The sequence below is a fragment of the Stenella coeruleoalba genome (assembly GCF_951394435.1).
Source record: "Stenella coeruleoalba genome assembly, chromosome: 18".
Taxonomy (NCBI): domain Eukaryota; kingdom Metazoa; phylum Chordata; class Mammalia; order Artiodactyla; family Delphinidae; genus Stenella; species Stenella coeruleoalba.
In genome coordinates, this window is record NC_137164.1 from 8,517,753 (window position 1) to 8,535,380 (window position 17,628).

A 17,628-nucleotide genomic window follows, 5' to 3' on the forward strand; every position below is an offset into this window, starting at 1 on the left:
CTGTTCTTTGATTTTTAAAAATGTATTTAGAATCTATGACTTAGACCATAGATTCATTTGACGAAAATGAGAGTAATAAAAGTTCGCTCTCTTCACTGCCCTTCTCCCAGTGAACTTGGTTTGAACTATCCCAGTCACATTTATTTCATTGCATGGCCCTCTCATAAAATATCACACTGCATTCCTCTGGATAAATCTAAGTATTTTTTTTAGGGAGCACAAATAAATGTTTTATGACTTTAGCAATATAGTCTCAATTCCAATAATATCTCAGTCACAAAAACATTAGGCTATAAAGCCCTCTATGTTTAGAGTAGATTTTTTAAGATAGCATCCTAAAATATTTTGATTTCTTAAACACGTATCGCCTATCAGCTTACTTCACAACACTCATCTGTTCAGAGGGAAGGTCAGAGGGCCAGGCAATGCCATGGCTGCAACCTCCTGCCAAGGCCGTAGCCAACATGTGACCGTAAATGGTGGTCGTTTCTCATCACGGGGCACGTTCAGAATTTCACGTTTCAGCTGTGGCTTAAATTTGCCCTCTTTTCCCGTAAGTTCTCAGTCTGTGTCGTGTGGATAAGCCTCCAGATTTGTTTGCACGGTCCTCGCACTTCAGTTTTCAGTACTTTTTTCAAAAGCAATTCTGGTGTTTTAGACTTTGTTTTTTGCAAGTTTGCTTCTAAAAAACACCTAAATAATTTATGAAATAATCTGTTCCTAAAATATCATACATAAACTGGATCATATTTTAAATTCCTCAAACAAGGTGTCTGTGCAGTAACTCCTGCAACAAGACATACCCTAAAGTGAAGAATTCTTCCTGTAAAGAAAAGAATTACCTCTTCCTTGTCAAATGAGAATGATCATACGCTGTATTTATTTTTGTAGGAATATGACAGTTTATAAGCAGACTCATTTATTTAGGAACCACTTATAACTGACCTTAAAATACCTAAAAGATTTCACATTTTAAAAATGCTCTTGTGGATTAAAATTTTCTACCTTTAGTTTTAGAACTAAAACAATTTTTACATAGTTAATATATCAATCCTTATATTCAAGAGCTGTGATAATGGGAAAAATGGTTCTCTGCATTTTTCTTTTTAGTTTATTTCTCCAAATGACTCTGTGTGTGTGTGTGTGTACACATGCGTGTGTTGTGAACTTGCTGGTCTCCAGTCAAAACTATAACTGTAACTATAACTAGGATCTGACTCTGGTGACGTTGAGAGATTTGGAAGTCAGAGTGGAAAGTGAATAGGACCAGGGGAAGTGAGTATAAAAGTAGAAAGTGATGGTAGAACTAATAATATTAGTTTTGAAGCATTTTTCATAAGGTATGTTTCATATTTGATTAAAATCTATTAAATGCAGCTCAGTACTATAATTTAGCACAAAAGAAAATAGCTCACCTGTCAGGCAGCATTAGTTCAAATAACTGTTTGGGTTCTGTATGTGTTCTTATTAATTTTCCCCTCAACTCCAAGTTATATCAGTTTGGAAGAGATAGGGAAATTGAGAAAGAGATTAAATGGCTTTCCAAGGTTATAAATCAAGGTAAATAATATGCTCTATATTAAAAGTATGGACCGCTTCCAATCACTAGCTTAACTCAACAGAATTCTCTTCATATTTAATTAAATACTTAAGAATGCCATTGTTTTTACTCTTACTCTGTAACATACGACTAGAATATAGTTAATAGATGCCTTAGAATTACATGCAAGATCAAAGTTTTAATTTTTAAAGAATTTTGTTGGGTTTATTTTTGGAGGTGGTTTTTGTTGTCATTGTTCTTTGCACGTCTGCCTTGCCTTAACTGTCTATAAATCTTTGCTCATTTAAATCAGGCACTGCAAACTTGATTCCTTAAAAGTAAATGCCCCACATTTCTTAAGGGAATAGCATCCATCTATTGCCAAGGAAGACAAGGGAAGCTTCTGATTCATGAATCTCAGTCATACTCCCTAACTGGTGACGTAGAGCCTCATTTGGTTGTGTCACTCAGCTGGAGAATTCCAGGAGAGCACAGAGCTTGGGAATTTGGGCTCTGGAAACATACTGTCTTGAGTTTGAATTCTAGCTCTGCCTCTCATTAAGCTGTGTGCTCTTGAACAAGTTACTGCAAATGCTTGCTCATTTGTGAAATAGGAGTGATAATAGGGTTAGGGTAAGAATTAAGTAAAACCAATCTCTTGACCTAAGGTCTAGCACATGGCAAGCACCCTGTAAACACTATTATTATTCAACAGCTATTGGAGGCAAAGAGCTATGATGTAATCATATCAGCTGGTACAATCTGCTTCTCTTTAGAATAAAATTATTCTGAGCTTCGTCATTTAGTTCTAAGCCAGAGCTAGTGGGTATTTCTCAAATTCTTCAAAATCTCCTCTCTTTCCGATTGAAAAAACAGTTTTATTTCTTGTTTACTTTCTGAACCATATTTACCTTTCATATTTATTTTACCTTTTTTTTTTTTTTTTTTTGCGGTGTGTGGGCCTCTCACTGTTGTGGCCTCTCCCGCCGCGGAGCACAGGCTCCGGACGCGCAGGCCCAGCAGCCATGGCCCACGGGCCCAGCCGCTCCGCGGCATGTGGGATCTTCCCGGACCGGGGCACGAACCCGCACCCCCCACATCTGCAGGCGGACTCCCAACCACTGCGCCACCAGGGAAGCCCTACCATTTTATTTTTGTTCTGTATGAGCACAGCTGTCTTTATTTCTTTTACCCTTCCACTGCCTACATTGAATAATTAAATACTGAAAAATGTGACATTTGGTTTCTAAGCCTATTTTAAACATCTAAGTACAGATGTTTCATTTATGCTCTTGTACTCATTTGAGAGCTTTCTAATTTTTTCCTTCTCTGGGTTTCTTTCATTTTCTGTATCTGTGTTATTTCTTTCAATGTTGTTCCCCTTAAACTCTGTAGCTCAGTCTTAAGCAGCTAATTGAATTCCCTAATTACTCAGTCAAGTGCATAGCCCTGCATAAGAGGGAGGCTTCGTCTACCCTTCTACTGCCTTTAAATCCCCAGTGATCCTTAGTAGTTTCCAGTGGTTATTTATATTAAAAACATATGTATTAAATCCCAGTGTCAGAGACAGCAATGTAGGTAAGATGTCTCTGCTACTATGGGGCTCAGAAGAAAGTTACCTTTCTATTTTCACAGTCAGAAAGGTCTGTTTCCAAATACTGCAGTTTGTAAGAATTCCAAATTAGCCTGGCCATGAAATGATCTATTGTGAGGTGTCCAAGAGGCTGATAGCACTGTGGATAAGTGTTTGAATTCTTTGGAGTCATACAAATCCAGGATGGAATCTAGACTCCACTACTTCTCCCTAACCTTTGGCAAGTACTTAACTTCTTTAAGCCTCACAAGCTTGTTGTGAAGATTAAATAACAAATCTAGATGAAGGACTTGGTACAATAACTAGCACAAAGTAAGCACATCATAACATAAGTGTCATCCGTTGTTTATCATCATCCTCACCACCATTATTTGGGGGCTTTGCCCAGTTTCTCACCTAACACATCAACCTCATGCATTTTTGCTCACTTAAAATTAAAGTTCTAGAAAAGCAATCATTTGGGAGTGCTAACTGGTAAAGCCACTTTGGAGGGCAATATAGCAGTATCTGTCAGAATTTTAATGTGCCCTTTGACCCTGCATGACCTCTTCTAGAAATCTGTTCTAAAGAAATTCTTGCACATGTGGTGTTTGTGGTATTATCATAGTGAAAAAAATGAAAGTAACCTTTAAATGTCCGTCAACACATGTCAAAGTTTGGCTTCCCCAGGAAGCAAGACTCTGAAGTAGAGATTTGAGTCCAGGAAATTTATGAGGGAATGCCCTTGAGATCAACATCTGTGGGGAAGTGAGGGACACAGGACTGGGCAGAGGAAAGAAACCTCAGCCAATCCCACAGGGGTGCTCCTGGGGAGTAGGCATGACGTTGGCCTAGGCAATTCCCAGAGGGCTATTCAGCCAAAGGTATCAGACTGCAGCACTGTAGTGGGAGACTGAGTGCCTCAGTCCTGAAGGGGGATCTAGGTGGCACACCGCAGCATCCACTACAAGAGTGGTTATTTATGGTACGTCCATACTATGGAACACAGTCCAGCTACTAGAAAGCCTGAGCCTCACTGTCCAGTGAAAAAGCGAATCCCCAAACAATACATGTAGGTAGTATAATTACATTTACGTTTAAAATTCTGTGTAACGGGGGAGAGGTATTTTCATATATAACCTTTCAAAATGGTGTTCTCTCTGCACCATGCTCCCCCTTCCATGGCCTTGCTAACAATTACCATGTCTCTTGGCGCTTCAGGGCTTAGTTTACTTGTTTCCTCCTTCAAAAAGCCTCCTCTAACTCCAAGTCTGATGTAGGTGTCCCTTGTCGGGATTCTGTTTCATGCTGTGGATAATCCCACCACAGCTCATCATAACTAGACTGTACAGTTTGTCTCCCTAACTAAACCGTAAGCCTTCCTTAGGGGAGGGCACCAGCCTTACTAACTTAGTATCATCTGTACTTTGCAGTCGTTTCTGATAGATGTTTGGTGTTTAATAAATTTAGATAGATTGAATGAAAATAGTAAGTCAGTGAGCTGTTGAGAAATTTAGACATATTGTCTTCTTCTTTTCCTCTTGTATTCGGTTCTCATTGAAATCTATTTGCAGTAGATAGACTTTTGTGTTCATTTATCCTGGTGTGACTATATTCAGTTTTCACCCAAAATAGAGCTATTTCCCTTCACCTGCTAATAAACAGCAAAAGAATGAGGGGGGTGGGGGAATGGCCACATGGGCTTGGGAATGTCTTTAGTAAGTGTGACCGAGGTCAGCGTACCATGTAGAATTTTGAGAGGTAATGATTTATCAAGATTACTAGCCAGGCTGTCTCCTAAACTATGCTGTTTATTTTTTTTTAGGAACTATCCCTTTGACATAGTGACATTGTTAAACCTCGTTCTATTCAAGGCTTCTGACACCAACAGAGAGATTTATGAACTCTCCATGCAGCTCATGCAGGCACGTATCCTTGACTACGTTGAAATGTCCATCCTCGAGCACAGAAAATAGAAATGGTAGTTGATCTACTGGGTTGCTATTCATTGAGACGTATTTATTTATTTCTGCATCTCACCGGTGGATATGATGAGTGAGAAAACAATTACCTAATCTTCTGTAAACATAGGAAGCAGCCGATGCTTTACCTTTAATACAATATTAAAATATTCGTTCATTAGTTTTTATTACAAAACTTTATTCAATATAAATACTCCTGAGATAGCAAGCCAATGTCGTTTCATACTGTTTATTACTTTCCTACTACTTCTTTATAGATCCTTGAAGCAAAGCTTTTTGTGTACTCGAAGAAAGTAGCTGAACAAAGACCAGGAAGTATTCTCTATGGAACACACGGCCCGTTGCCGCCCCTGTACAGCGTGTCACTAGCCCTCTTGTCGTGCGAACTGGCCAGGATGTACCCCGAGCTCACTCTCCCTCTCTTCTCAGGTACCATGGGATAGTCAGTCATGACATGTGTGATCATTTCTGCTCTAAGTGTTCTTACTTTTTAAATTCTAGTGTAATTTAGAATCAAAATTATTGATGCTAAATTTGTAGCTCAAAATTACTCTGGGCTAAGTTCGGTTACGTATAAAAGTAAATTCTAGAATATCTTTAAAACAGTGTATTTATCTAAAATAGTGTTGGTATAAATAAACATAGGGCAAATGTGAAGATGCTTAGATGAATCATAATACTTTACATACCCTGTGTATGTAAAATTTCCCAAAGAAATTAAATATGGGTGGAATAACTTCTAATACAGATAATTGCCGTAAGTTGTTTCCTGGTGGTGGTGATGGTGGTATTTTGTAGCTTGAATGCTACATGTATCAGTAGCTTGAATGCCACATGTCTCAGTTGTTGAGAGTTTGAATCGGGGCACACCTTTACGCGTAATCTTTGTGAATCATGTTTTGGAAAATCCATTTATCTGAAACAGACTTAGTCACATCCTTGCATTGTGCCTGAAACAGTGGAAGGACTCAAGGAAAACCTTTTTGATAAATTAATTTTCTTCTTGGAAAACTAAAATTTATTCTTATTCACTTCAACCAAGATCTGAGTGCCACCCGTACGCCAGGCACTGTGATTGGATCCTAGGAGTACGGAGGTGAATTAAACAGCCTCTCCCATCAAAGTTTCATTGTCTAGTAATAAATCTGTGCAATCCTATGATTATGATACAATTTTTAAAAAGCACATTCTCTGTATGAGATGGAAGATCAGGGAGTAATCAGTTACTGGGCCAGGAGTATCAGAAAAGACTTCCCAGAGAAGTTGATGTCTGAGCTGCAATTTGAAAGAAGAGTAGACATTTGCAAAGCAGATGAATAGTTGACATTGCAGTTGGCAAGCAGACGGCATTACAGGCCAAGGAAATATCATACGCATTGGCTTAGAGGCATAAAATACAATGATGCCTTTGAGAGATTATGTAGTCGTCAGTTTGGCTAATACAACATGCAGGGAAGGGGGAAAGTTTGAGATGGTCACAGACAGGCAGAGAGGCAGAAGTCAATCTTGGAAGGCCTTGTATTGTACCCTAAGGAGTTTGTAGGCCAGTGACCACATACGTGCTCCTTGAAACCCCTCAGAAGCCTGTGAACAGGCAGGGCATCCAAGCGAGCTGCTTGGATTTTGAAAGCCACTCATCAGTTTCAAGCAAGAAGAGAGGGGACGAGATCAGAGTGCATTTTAGAAAGACTGACTGCAGTGTGGTGAATGGATTAGAGAACACCCAATCTAGAGAGAAGAGACCAGTTGAGAAATGATGACAGTAGTCCAAGGAGGAAATGAAGCGGACCTGAACTCGGACAGCCCAGTGAGAGCAGAGGGGAGAGACCAGAGTCAAGAGCTACTGGGCGGAGTGCACAGAAGGGAGTGCCTAGTGCCATATCTGGGAAATGGGTGGTGATAACCCCACCTGGAGAGCCGACTGGGGGAGAAGAGGTCAGGCCGAGGCAGAGATCATGAGCTCTGTTTGGGCTATTGAGTGTAGGCGTCTGTTGGACATCCTGAGTATAGACAGGCCAGGGTCGAGGGAAGGCCAGCGGTAGTGACTCACGGAAGACCAGAGGGGTCAGAACCATGGGAATGAATGAGGTCCCGAATGGAGAGCGTACAGAGTGAAAGAAAGAACCTGGACCCCCAGCTTCTAAGGACCAGGCCAAAGAAGGGTGAGGGAGCAGAGAGGGAAGGGAGGCATGTTTATAGAAGGAGAGCACCTAGAAGGTGTGTTTTATGGAGACCTAGAGAAGACAGGACTTAGGGAGACGGAGTGGAGCAGTCCACATTCCTATAGATCCCAGGAGATAAGGTCTAAAGATTACCCTGTGGATTGCACAGTTCATTGGTAACTGCCGGTAGTTTCCATGGAGAAGTAGCGGCAGAAGCCAGATCTCAGGGGCTTGGCTAAAAAGAAGCAGAAAAAGAGAGGATGGGGCTGTAGTAGGACGCAGAGTCCGAGGATGAGCGAGACTCGAGCTTGTTTCCTGGCTGAGGGGGAGAAGCCCGTAAAGAGGGAGAGACTGACAGCTGGGGAGAGAGAAGATAAACAGTCCAGCAAATTTAATAAGAAAAGAAGCTCATGTAATGAGCTGCAAGTTCAAGCTAAATTTTCTGTCAAGAACTGACCTTTTGGCTATTTTGATTTATGAGGAATAAGTTGTTAAAAATAACATGGAAAAATGAGGTTTTAATAGATTCCTCGCTTTTGTTCATACTGCCTTTACCATTAAAAACCCTGTGGTGAGATTTTTACTGCCTGTAATTTCAGATGACTTAACTCCTTGTACATAGCCAGGCCAGTTGTTCAGGTCTCTCCCAAAAGCCAGCAAATGTATACGGGATCCCACTGCCATTGTCTCACCGTTTATTTAATTTGTTTCTAAAGAGGTGAATGAGGGGTTGTTCGTGTGCCATGGCATTTTTTTTCTCTTTTCCCTTTAAAACATCTCTAAACATCCAGGCCCTGATCTAGGTGCCTGGGATACCACAGACAGACATCCCCACCCCCTTGGACCTTATGTCTGACAGACAAGATAAAATAAACATAAATAAGCAAATTATTTATAAATTTTATAGATATAAAGCTATAAATACAAATTTATTTTACATAAATGAGTAATATGATAGAAGGTGCTTATTGCTACGTAGATTTTTATACCGCTGTTGAAAGACGACAGATATTCTTAAAGCAGTTGTCCCTCTGATTGGAAAGGTTTATTTCTCTCCAAAGTCCCAATAAATTTTTTGTGTCATAAAAATCCATGGTATCAGTCATCACATTCATGTAAGTTTAGAAATTAAGTAAATTTTGACCTGTGTGAAATATAACAGCATAACATGTCAGATTATTGTGCACAGAATTAAGTATATTCTTATTCTTCAAAATAAAAAATTGTCATTTTAATTTCAGGAAAAGGGCCAAATCAATTAAAGCTGCTGTTTCAGGGATGCGGTGGATTATCTCGGTATAATTCCTGGCATCCATGTTGTTCTGTCGTGTAGCAGGCATGAGCTCTCCAAATGAGATTACACGCCTCGCTGGATGATAGCAAATGCATCAGGCCAAGCTTTCTAATTTCCCTTAGGATAAAACAGTTTCTTCCATAAATATTAGAAGTAGGAGATGACTTAGAACTTGCAGCATATACATAAAGCTGTGCTTTTATTTCTATAGAAAGCTTATTCAGATTGTAAGATTAAATGCTGCTGGCAGTGAAACAATGTAAACATGCTATCAGAGGAAGTAATGGTGAGATGACCGGGCTGGTCATATAGTTTTACCCTTTTGACTCCTTGTTTCATAAAACAAAGCGTGGCATTGAAAGCACACTGGCCACGTAGCTGTCAGTTCTCAAGTAGACACCACGGACATGAGTCCACACGCTGGGCTTGTTCTTCCTGGAAGTTTGCATTTCACTTTTTAACAGCTAATGCTTCATGCAAGGCACTTTGTAAAATATAGGCATAGTTGAGAGGTAAGTCATTGTTATAATAATCGTAACTGCTGTTTATTAAGAGCCTACTGGATGACAGGCACTGTGCTGAGTATATTATACACATTGTGATGGTATCTTTTAATCCTCACAATTGCCCAAGGCAGGACCTGATGGGCCCCATTTTACAGATGAGGAAATTGAGGAACAGAGAGGTTAAAGAACTATCCCAGAGTCTCATGCAGCTAATAGGTTGAGGAAATGGGATCTGGTCACATGCCCTTCTGATTCCAAGTCCCCTGTTTTGTCCACCCTAACGTACCTCTTCCACTAGCAGTCGATCTGAATCCAGGAGGTCTTCCATCCCATCCCACCCAGCCTGTGCTCTCCCCGCTGTGCTCTCACTTTCCTCCACGGAGCACCTGCTGAGAAGTGAGGGTCTTGAGGACAAGCCTTGGGGAGCTGCTGTATATGAAAGTGCTTTGTAAACGGAGGGCTCTGTTGGATCTGTCAGTTGCTGTTCATCTTTCGGTTTAGTTTGATGAGATGACATGGCTCTCGGTCACTGCCCTTCCCTCTATAGAGGTCAGCCAGCGGTTTCCCACGACGCACCCGAACGGGCGTCAGATCATGCTCACCTACCTGCTGCCCTGGCTGCACAACATCGAGCTGGTGGACAGCAGGCTGCTCCTCCCAGGCTCGAGTCCCAGCAGCCCAGAGGACGACGTCAAGGACCGGGAAGGAGAGGGGACGGCTTCTCACGGGCTGAAAGGCAATGGCTGGGGCTCCCCGGAAGCTACGTCCCTGGTGCTGAATAACCTCATGTACATGACAGCCAAGGTAAACTCCGAGGAATCATGCCTCCATCCTGTGCTCCCACATCCCAGGAAACCCGGGATTATACCTGGGGGAAGTGTCATCTACCATTAAAAGTCACAAAAATAGGGTGGGGTTGGTGGTGACAGTTTCATGACAGTGTGAACGTGCTTCCTGCCACTGAACTGTACACGTAAAAATGGTTAAGATGGGAAACTTTATGTTTATTTTACCACAATTTTAATCGTGATCCTAATCATCATCATCCTAACATTTGAAAAATCATGTGAATAAATATTGTGCATTATAAATTCCTAAAAAGTGGCATCTTTCTGATGAATGGCCATTTCCCCCCTTCTTATGATTTGGAGATGACCGTGACCCTTAAAATGACTTTTAATCGGACACTTTGCGTCCTCACGTTTTTTCTGTGTGTCTCCCGAGCCGGTTTTTATTTTGTTGGTTACAGTACGGAGATGAAGTTCCTGGCCCAGAAATGGAAAATGCCTGGAATGCTTTAGCCAACAACGAGAAATGGAGCAACAACCTGAGGATCACCTTGCAGTTCCTGATCAGCCTGTGTGGGGTTAGCAGCGACACGCTTCTCCTGCCCTATGTGAGTGCCCCTCTGACGTTCAGTGGTCATTATTCTGCCGGTGGTTCCATCAGCGGTTTGCAAGTCGGAATGTGCTCTTTGGTCCAAGTAGAATAGAGATGTCAGATTTCATCAGTCACGCTAATCTCCTGTGAGCTTTCTAGATATTACATGAAAGTTCCCTTCTGCCCCTCTGAGATGCGGACTAGTGTCCTAGTGACACCTCTGTCATCCCCTTTCTAAGACTTTGGACACGGAAACCTATGAATTTAGGCGTAGACGTATTTCTAACAATTACCTAAATCTGTCTTCTAGAAACATTAGACCCACCCATTATGTAAGAGACACTAGGTGACACATTATATTTTTACTAATAAAGTGTTTCATGTTTACATCCTGATGCTCTTAAAACAATAAAAATGGGGAATATCCCAGTTGGTTTCTTCAAAGGTAAGAGAGAGAAAGAAGCAAAGAGAAATCCTGCTGAGATTCCCACCATTTAGTGTTTGTATTTAAAGGTGAGGTGATCAACAAAACCACTACATGTTTAAAAGCCTGACTCAGGGGCTTCCCCGGTGGCGCAGTGGTTGGGAGTCTGCCTGCCGATGCAGGGGATGCGGGTTCGTGCCCCGGTCCGGGAAGATCCCACATTCCGTGGAGCGGCTGGGCCCGTGAGCCATGGCCGCTGAGCCTGCGCGTTCGGAGCCTGTGCTCCGCAACGGGAGAGGCCACAACAGTGAGCGGCCCGCGTACCGCAAAAAAAAAAAAAAAAAAAAAAACCAAACCCTGACTCAGTTGGCATCTGTGTGCTGGTTGCTTTTCTGAGAGATTTTGTGCCTGCCTGCTGTTCCGGGCCACATCAGCCGCATTACAGCAGCTTACGTGCCGCAGGTTTGGGGGCTATGGTGATGCAGAGCTTTAGTCCAGGGTTATTTTTACAACTTAAAGCAATGCAAACAGCTCAGACTCGTTTGTTTCTTGGGTAGCAGGAGACTGAGTTTTGGGGATTTTTTTTTAACAGAAACAGCTAGCAGTTTTTCCCCCATGGTTCTGTATAAATAAAGTACTTCCTCAAGGTAAGACCTTACGTGGCAAGTTTTTAGTTTAGATAGAATCATGTTTAGCCCACAAGTTATCCCCAAAGTAACTCTTGTAAACTCAGCCATTAGGGAAGGTAAGACCTTTAACCACACACTCCTATCAGCTGTGCATGTGAAAGGAGGTGAGTTTTAACCCAGACACTTGACTCCTCCTGCGAGGGGAGGAGGCTCCATCAGGGTGGGCGCTTCTGGGGGGATGACGTCAACAGAATGAACGGGTTACCGTCTCCGCTGTCGACAGCCTGGGGGATGACGTGGTCAACAGAATGAACGGGTTACCGTCTCCGCTGTCGACAGCCTAACATTCTTGCGGGCGTGCTCTGGAAAATATCCCTTGTGTTCTGTTTTTCATCTCAGATTAAAAAGGTGGCCATATACTTGTGCCGTAATAACACCATTCAAACCATGGAGGAGCTTCTGTTTGAGCTACAGCAGACGGAGCCGGTGAACCCCATCGTCCAGCACTGTGACAACCCGCCCTTCTACCGCTTCGCGGCCAGCAGCAAGGCCTCGGCGGCAGCCTCCGGTAGGGGACAGGCGGCTGGGTGACACCTTGTCGTGGAGCTCTGGATTTACCTTTACGTAGAGCATCGAAAGGATATGAGTGTGTGTTTGTTACTTTCTCTTATTCCTACATATACACTCATTTAAAAGAAGGCTTAAGGATAGCTGAGGCTCTTAGGGCCTTGTCTGGTTAATGGAATGATTCTGTAAGGATAACCAGTAGCCGGGAGCCAGGGACTCGTATGCGCAGAGCTTCTTGCTTCAGGCTGAGCTTAGAGTGGACGCTCGTCATTTAGGTATCTCATTTCCGGACCTTCCTTCTCGTATCGATGGAATTCTCGTGGCTAATATTCTCCCAGGGTTTACTAAAATGCCCCCTGACCAGTGTTATCACTTTCGATAAATTGGTCTCTCAGCATCATTTTATGAAATATATACCACCCTCCTCAAATTCCTTGATGCTATCTTCCTTTCAATTCACCTAACGCTGTAACTACCTTCAAACCTCTCTCCTCCTCTGGTCTCTTATGCCCTCTGTGTGTTCATCCTGCTGCCAGAGCAGTGTTCTTGCAAAGAAGCAGTGGCCTGGGGATCAGAAGCTCTAGGAACTTGGAAATGCTTCACTAACATTCGTTTATTAACTCCTGGACCCAGAAATGCTAAAGGAGCTAACAGCAGGGCTGGCCACTATAAATAAGCTTGTTACCTAAGCAGCCAGGAAGAAAGGGTTTCAAGAATGTTGTAGGCTCGCTTTATAAGAGAGTTGAGGAATTTGGTTTGACCATAGCAGATGTCTGGGATTCTCCATTTCAGTGGGGCAGGCCTGGAAGGTTGTTTAGAATGTCTGAGATTATGCAGAAGATGTAAGGAATCTCACAAACAGATTTTACAGGAAATCCTTTCCTGGAATTACTTGAGACTTGAGCTTGACCCCAGCGCAGGTATTTCTCTCTAAGTGTTGCTCTTTAATCCCATCTACAGGAACCACCTCCAGCAGCAATACAGTGGTTGCTGGCCAGGACGGTTTCCCAGACGCTGAGGAAAGCAAGATATTGAAAGAATCTGATGAGAGGTTGGTGCACAAATTTGGTTTAACATCCAGCTTAACTTTCAGCAATTGTCTATACAAAGCATTAGCAAAATTTGTGGGGCTTCATAAATTTCACACACACACACACACACACACACACACACACACACACACACGCATCCTTCTTTGTTTTTTAGAAACACAGATTGACTTTCAGACTCCACTCTGTATATCCCTAAAGATAACAATTTCCTGCTGAGCAAAGCCAGAGGAGAGAAAGATTAAGAGAGATGTTGTTCTGGTGGCTGAAGCCTACTTACCCCAGGGCTTAATAAAAACCACAAGTTGTTCTGCTAGTGGGCACAGACCATCTGGAGTTAGAGGGAATTTCCACGTGAAATGTTCAAATCTGGGTTTTGAATAATTTCTTAGAGACAGAGTAGTTATCTTGGGGTGACTTCTGTGAAACATCATCATTCTTCTTTTACCTTTACTCTGTCACATCTGGGTTAACCAAGAACACTGTCTAAAAGAAGTCTCAATCCCCTTCCTGTTAGCTCTTTAATGGTAATATTTCTCTTGTTCGTATTTCTGCCTTCACGTTGTCTAGGAGCTACCCATAAATAAGCAAAATCTAGATCACCATTTCCTGCAGTTTGGTTGTGAAGAGCAGAGAGACAAACCAAAAGAGATAACAGGACTGAAATTTGAAAATTAAAATTAGAATGATTCTCATGGTGTTGAAAACTCCTTAGGTTGAATATTTTCTAGTGAAAAATAATGGGGAGCCCTTAAGAAATTAATAACAAGGATGAGATATTCACAAATTCATACTGGAGAAAATTTAGTGGATCAAATAATGAAGATAATTCATTTAGCCTAAAAAGCCCCTAGATGCTTCATGACCATCCTCAGGATTTCATCCTGTACACGAGAATACATCAGGGGCTACAGGTGGAAGATGATCTGACATGGGGCTGGAGTTCTGAAAGTTCATTCTCTAATTTAGGCATTTATCAAATTCCTCAACATGTTGATTACTGGCTGGCTGCACTGCCTTTAGGCAGATGCTCATCCTGGGAGCTTGCCTTCAGATCAAAAGCTCTAACTCAGTAGGTCATGAATTATAGACCTTTTCCTTTACAGTTCTCTAATAAAGGCCTTTCTTTCTCAGAAATGGATAATTTTCATACTCTATGCATCAATGACAGTACAAGATTATTAATTAACATGTTACTTTTTCATCTATATTTGCCAGTACCTTCTTTGGAAAACTCCCTCATGGTAAAAAAAAAAAAAAAAAAAAAAAAAAAAAACCCCATATTTCTCTAAAGATATTTCTACTTTCTGGTGGGAGTGTAACATTCTTATCATTTAATGTGTAGTCTGAAGTTTTCATCTTAATTGTATTAAGGGTAGAAAGGTGATACATTTCCATACATTAACATCTCATTACAAAGGCCCCTTTAGGACCAGAGTTCTGAGTGTCCTGCCTAAATTTTTAGTGGTAGCCTTTAAAATGAAGAAGCCAGAGAATATCTGTACTAGGCTTTCTTGTTTATCTCTTGCTTTCCTGCTCTATCACCACCTCTCTGTTGGCCATTACAAAGCCTGATGCTACCCACATTTTTACATATTTGTGCACATCTGTTATTTCATACTGACTATATCTGTTTATCTACCTATAGGTAGGTTAACTGGTCATATTTATATATATGGTCATACCTATATGAATGTTCTATCACAAAGGATACTATCATTCCATTGACCCTATATTCCACCTATGCTATTTCTCTAATATAGTCTGTCTTTTCTTTGAAGGTAGACTGTGCCCTCAGCCTAAAGTGTCCTTTTTCTCTGCAATCTACTTACCGCCTTCCTCCCTGTCATGTTGACTTATAGATACTTGCAAGCATACTTGTGTCTCAACCACTAGATTTTCATTCTTAGAAAACAGATTATGTAGCTCTTATACATATTTCTGTCCTCAGTGATTACCCTACTATGCTGCACATAGTAATCATTTCTTAAAATGTTTATTCAGTATGTGAATGAAAATTGGAGAAACATCACAGCCCCAGAGGTGGATAAGCTATCCAAACACCCTCCCTTTCTCCCTCCCTCTTACTAATCCCATCACACAAGACAGTTGTTTACTCTGTTCTTTACATCCTTCTAGACAAAGAGCCTACAGAGATAATCTTGGTCACAAATACCGATGACCTGGCTGCTGTGTGACACAACTCCTGGGGGTACCAGTCACCAGAATGCATTGTTGGGCTCCAGGGGGCACCATGGAGTTGTGCAAAGTGGCAGCCCTGATGCCATGTCCTTTACAAATAGTTAATTGTTCTTAGATATAATTCAGAAATATTTAACAATACCATACCTACTGACATAAAGTTTAGATAACTTATAGTAAAACCAGGGTAAAAGAATGAGTCAAGCTAAAAGGAAAGTAAGATAGTTATGTCAAAAGTCCTAAAGAGAACTACTAAAAGTTAATATTAACCTAACATTGAGTTCCTCAATAGTCAAAGTAAGAAAAGAAAAATAGAGCAAATTTTGTAACTTTCAGTACATCAAAAAGTAAACAAGCAAAAGCAATTCACTGGAAGCTACTCAATAAGTGTTCCTCAGCTCTAAGAAGTATTTATCATCTAGTTTTTAAAATGAAACAATAAAGTGAACACATATTTTTAATTAAAATAACAGTTCGTAAAATATGCAGAAACAAACCGTTTAAGTATTTTTAATACATCAACCATTGATAAAAGCCACGAAAGGATTGTTCATAAGGAACTAAAAGCAATAAACTTCAGCTATGTAAGTTTCTGGTGATCTGTGTTGATACAGGGGTAGAGATTAGTAACCCACAGAAAGTTGTGTAAGTATTAATTTGAGCAAAATCAGCAAGAGAAAATTTAGGGAAACACTTTGTGCTTCTCGTTTTTCTCTTAGCAGAGCTATTTTTATGATAACATTTCTAAGACATGTACCTTTATATTAAAAGACTGTTCAGTCTACTTAGTCCTTGAAATTCCTCTAGGACCTAGACCCAAAATTATTTTCTTCAACCCAGGAAAGCAAATGAACACAGCAGATTTTACTCTTGGGAATCAGTTTTTTACCTTTTCTTTTTGCCAAGTGTACACTTCCCTGCTCTGTGGTTTCAATCTTCTCCAGAATAAGGAGAATAGTCTGGAAGGGGCTTGCTCCTCCCCTTCATCTTGACCTCATAAACGCCTCCTAGCAATCCTTTAGATCTATCTCAAAAGGAAAAGAGAAGAATTGACATCTTTTCTATAATTCTTCCCTGCCTGGCCTTCCCGAGCACGACTGTAAAACCGACGTATATCACAATTCTTGAATAGCTAGGAAGGCTGCAAAGCTCTCTGTCCTGTGGAAATCTCCAGATGTGGAATTCTTTCATCACCATGTTTTTATTCCCTGTTGAATGATGTCTGGGCTCTGTATATGCTGTTTATATCTTTGCATTTATCAACATAAATATGATTGTAGAACTTCTTCAGAAGGTAATAGGTTTGTCACTTTTCCAATTTCATAAGTACCAGACAATTACATGGCCTGATTTATATGAAACTAAGCAGATGTCCTCCATCTTCTGTTTTATGGATTCACAAATTAATAGCCCAAAAGATAAGAGAATGAAGAATGTTTGAAATACAAAGTTCCTGGGAGAAAGGTGGCTTGTCAGGACCAAAAAAAAAACAAAAGCTGCTGCAAATATCTACAGAGTGAATAAAACCAAAGGCTTTATACTCAATACATTTCTATCTTCAGAAAATTCAAATCATCATTGCAGTGTTCTGAGGTTATACCCTGGGACGAGGTAGCATCTTAATGGTACATCCAGTACATTTTCCTGAAATATCACTGTTTCTCCATACATTGATGAGGACAGCTATAGCCGTGTATTTTCTAGTGTTCCAGAGGGAAATAGAGTGTTGATCTGCTATCAGTTAGGAGGGAACACCCAGTCAATAATGTAGACAAAACCCACTTTGTATCATTTTATGTAAAGTAAATATAGACGTACCATTTCACCCACACTTCCCCTCATCCACACCCTTGCCTGACCTTATAGCTCTTTAGATGGTAAAAATGCTATTGATTTGTAAGTCTTTGGTGCCCTAAAAAGGCATTCTAGAAATTCAAGGTAGAGGTATAATAATTAATACCTTATAGTTGGATGGCGACTTGGAGTTTTGGAAATTCTCACATCATTTCTTTTGATTCCCACAGCAGTCCCAACAAAAGGTTGGGTGAAATAAATGGTGAGGTGTTATTATTATTCCTTTTTGGCAGGTGTGGAAACAGGGTCCCCAAGGAGGTAAAGGACTTGCCCAGGGTCACCAAGCTAGTGAGCGAGAGCTCAGCCTGAGATCGCGCCCCCCCCCCCCTTCTTGGAGGCAACACGGCAATAAAAGCATCCCTGTACTGCCACCTTCCTCAGCCTGACACTGGACGAGTTGCTTAGCCTCACTCGGCCTGTTTCCTCATTTGCAAAGTAAATGATGCTTATCTCAAAGTTGAGTGAA

The 17,628-nt window shown here is 41.1% G+C and overlaps 1 protein-coding gene across 7 annotated transcripts in view; it reads left to right on the forward strand.

Annotated features, from left to right (window-relative positions):
- The window catches only part of FRY (FRY microtubule binding protein), a 425,215-nt gene that overhangs the window by 335,172 nt on the left and 72,415 nt on the right, over positions 1 to 17,628 (forward strand). For all 7 annotated transcript variants that reach the window (XM_079902875.1, XM_079902874.1, XM_079902876.1 and 4 more), the window contains 6 exons: positions 4,939 to 5,038; positions 5,353 to 5,524; positions 9,605 to 9,861; positions 10,307 to 10,453; positions 11,890 to 12,058; positions 13,018 to 13,108. In XM_079902875.1, the coding sequence (XP_079759001.1) occupies positions 4,939 to 5,038; positions 5,353 to 5,524; positions 9,605 to 9,861; positions 10,307 to 10,453; positions 11,890 to 12,058; positions 13,018 to 13,108 (936 nt within the window). The remainder of the gene's footprint in view (positions 1 to 4,938; positions 5,039 to 5,352; positions 5,525 to 9,604; positions 9,862 to 10,306; positions 10,454 to 11,889; positions 12,059 to 13,017; positions 13,109 to 17,628) is intronic.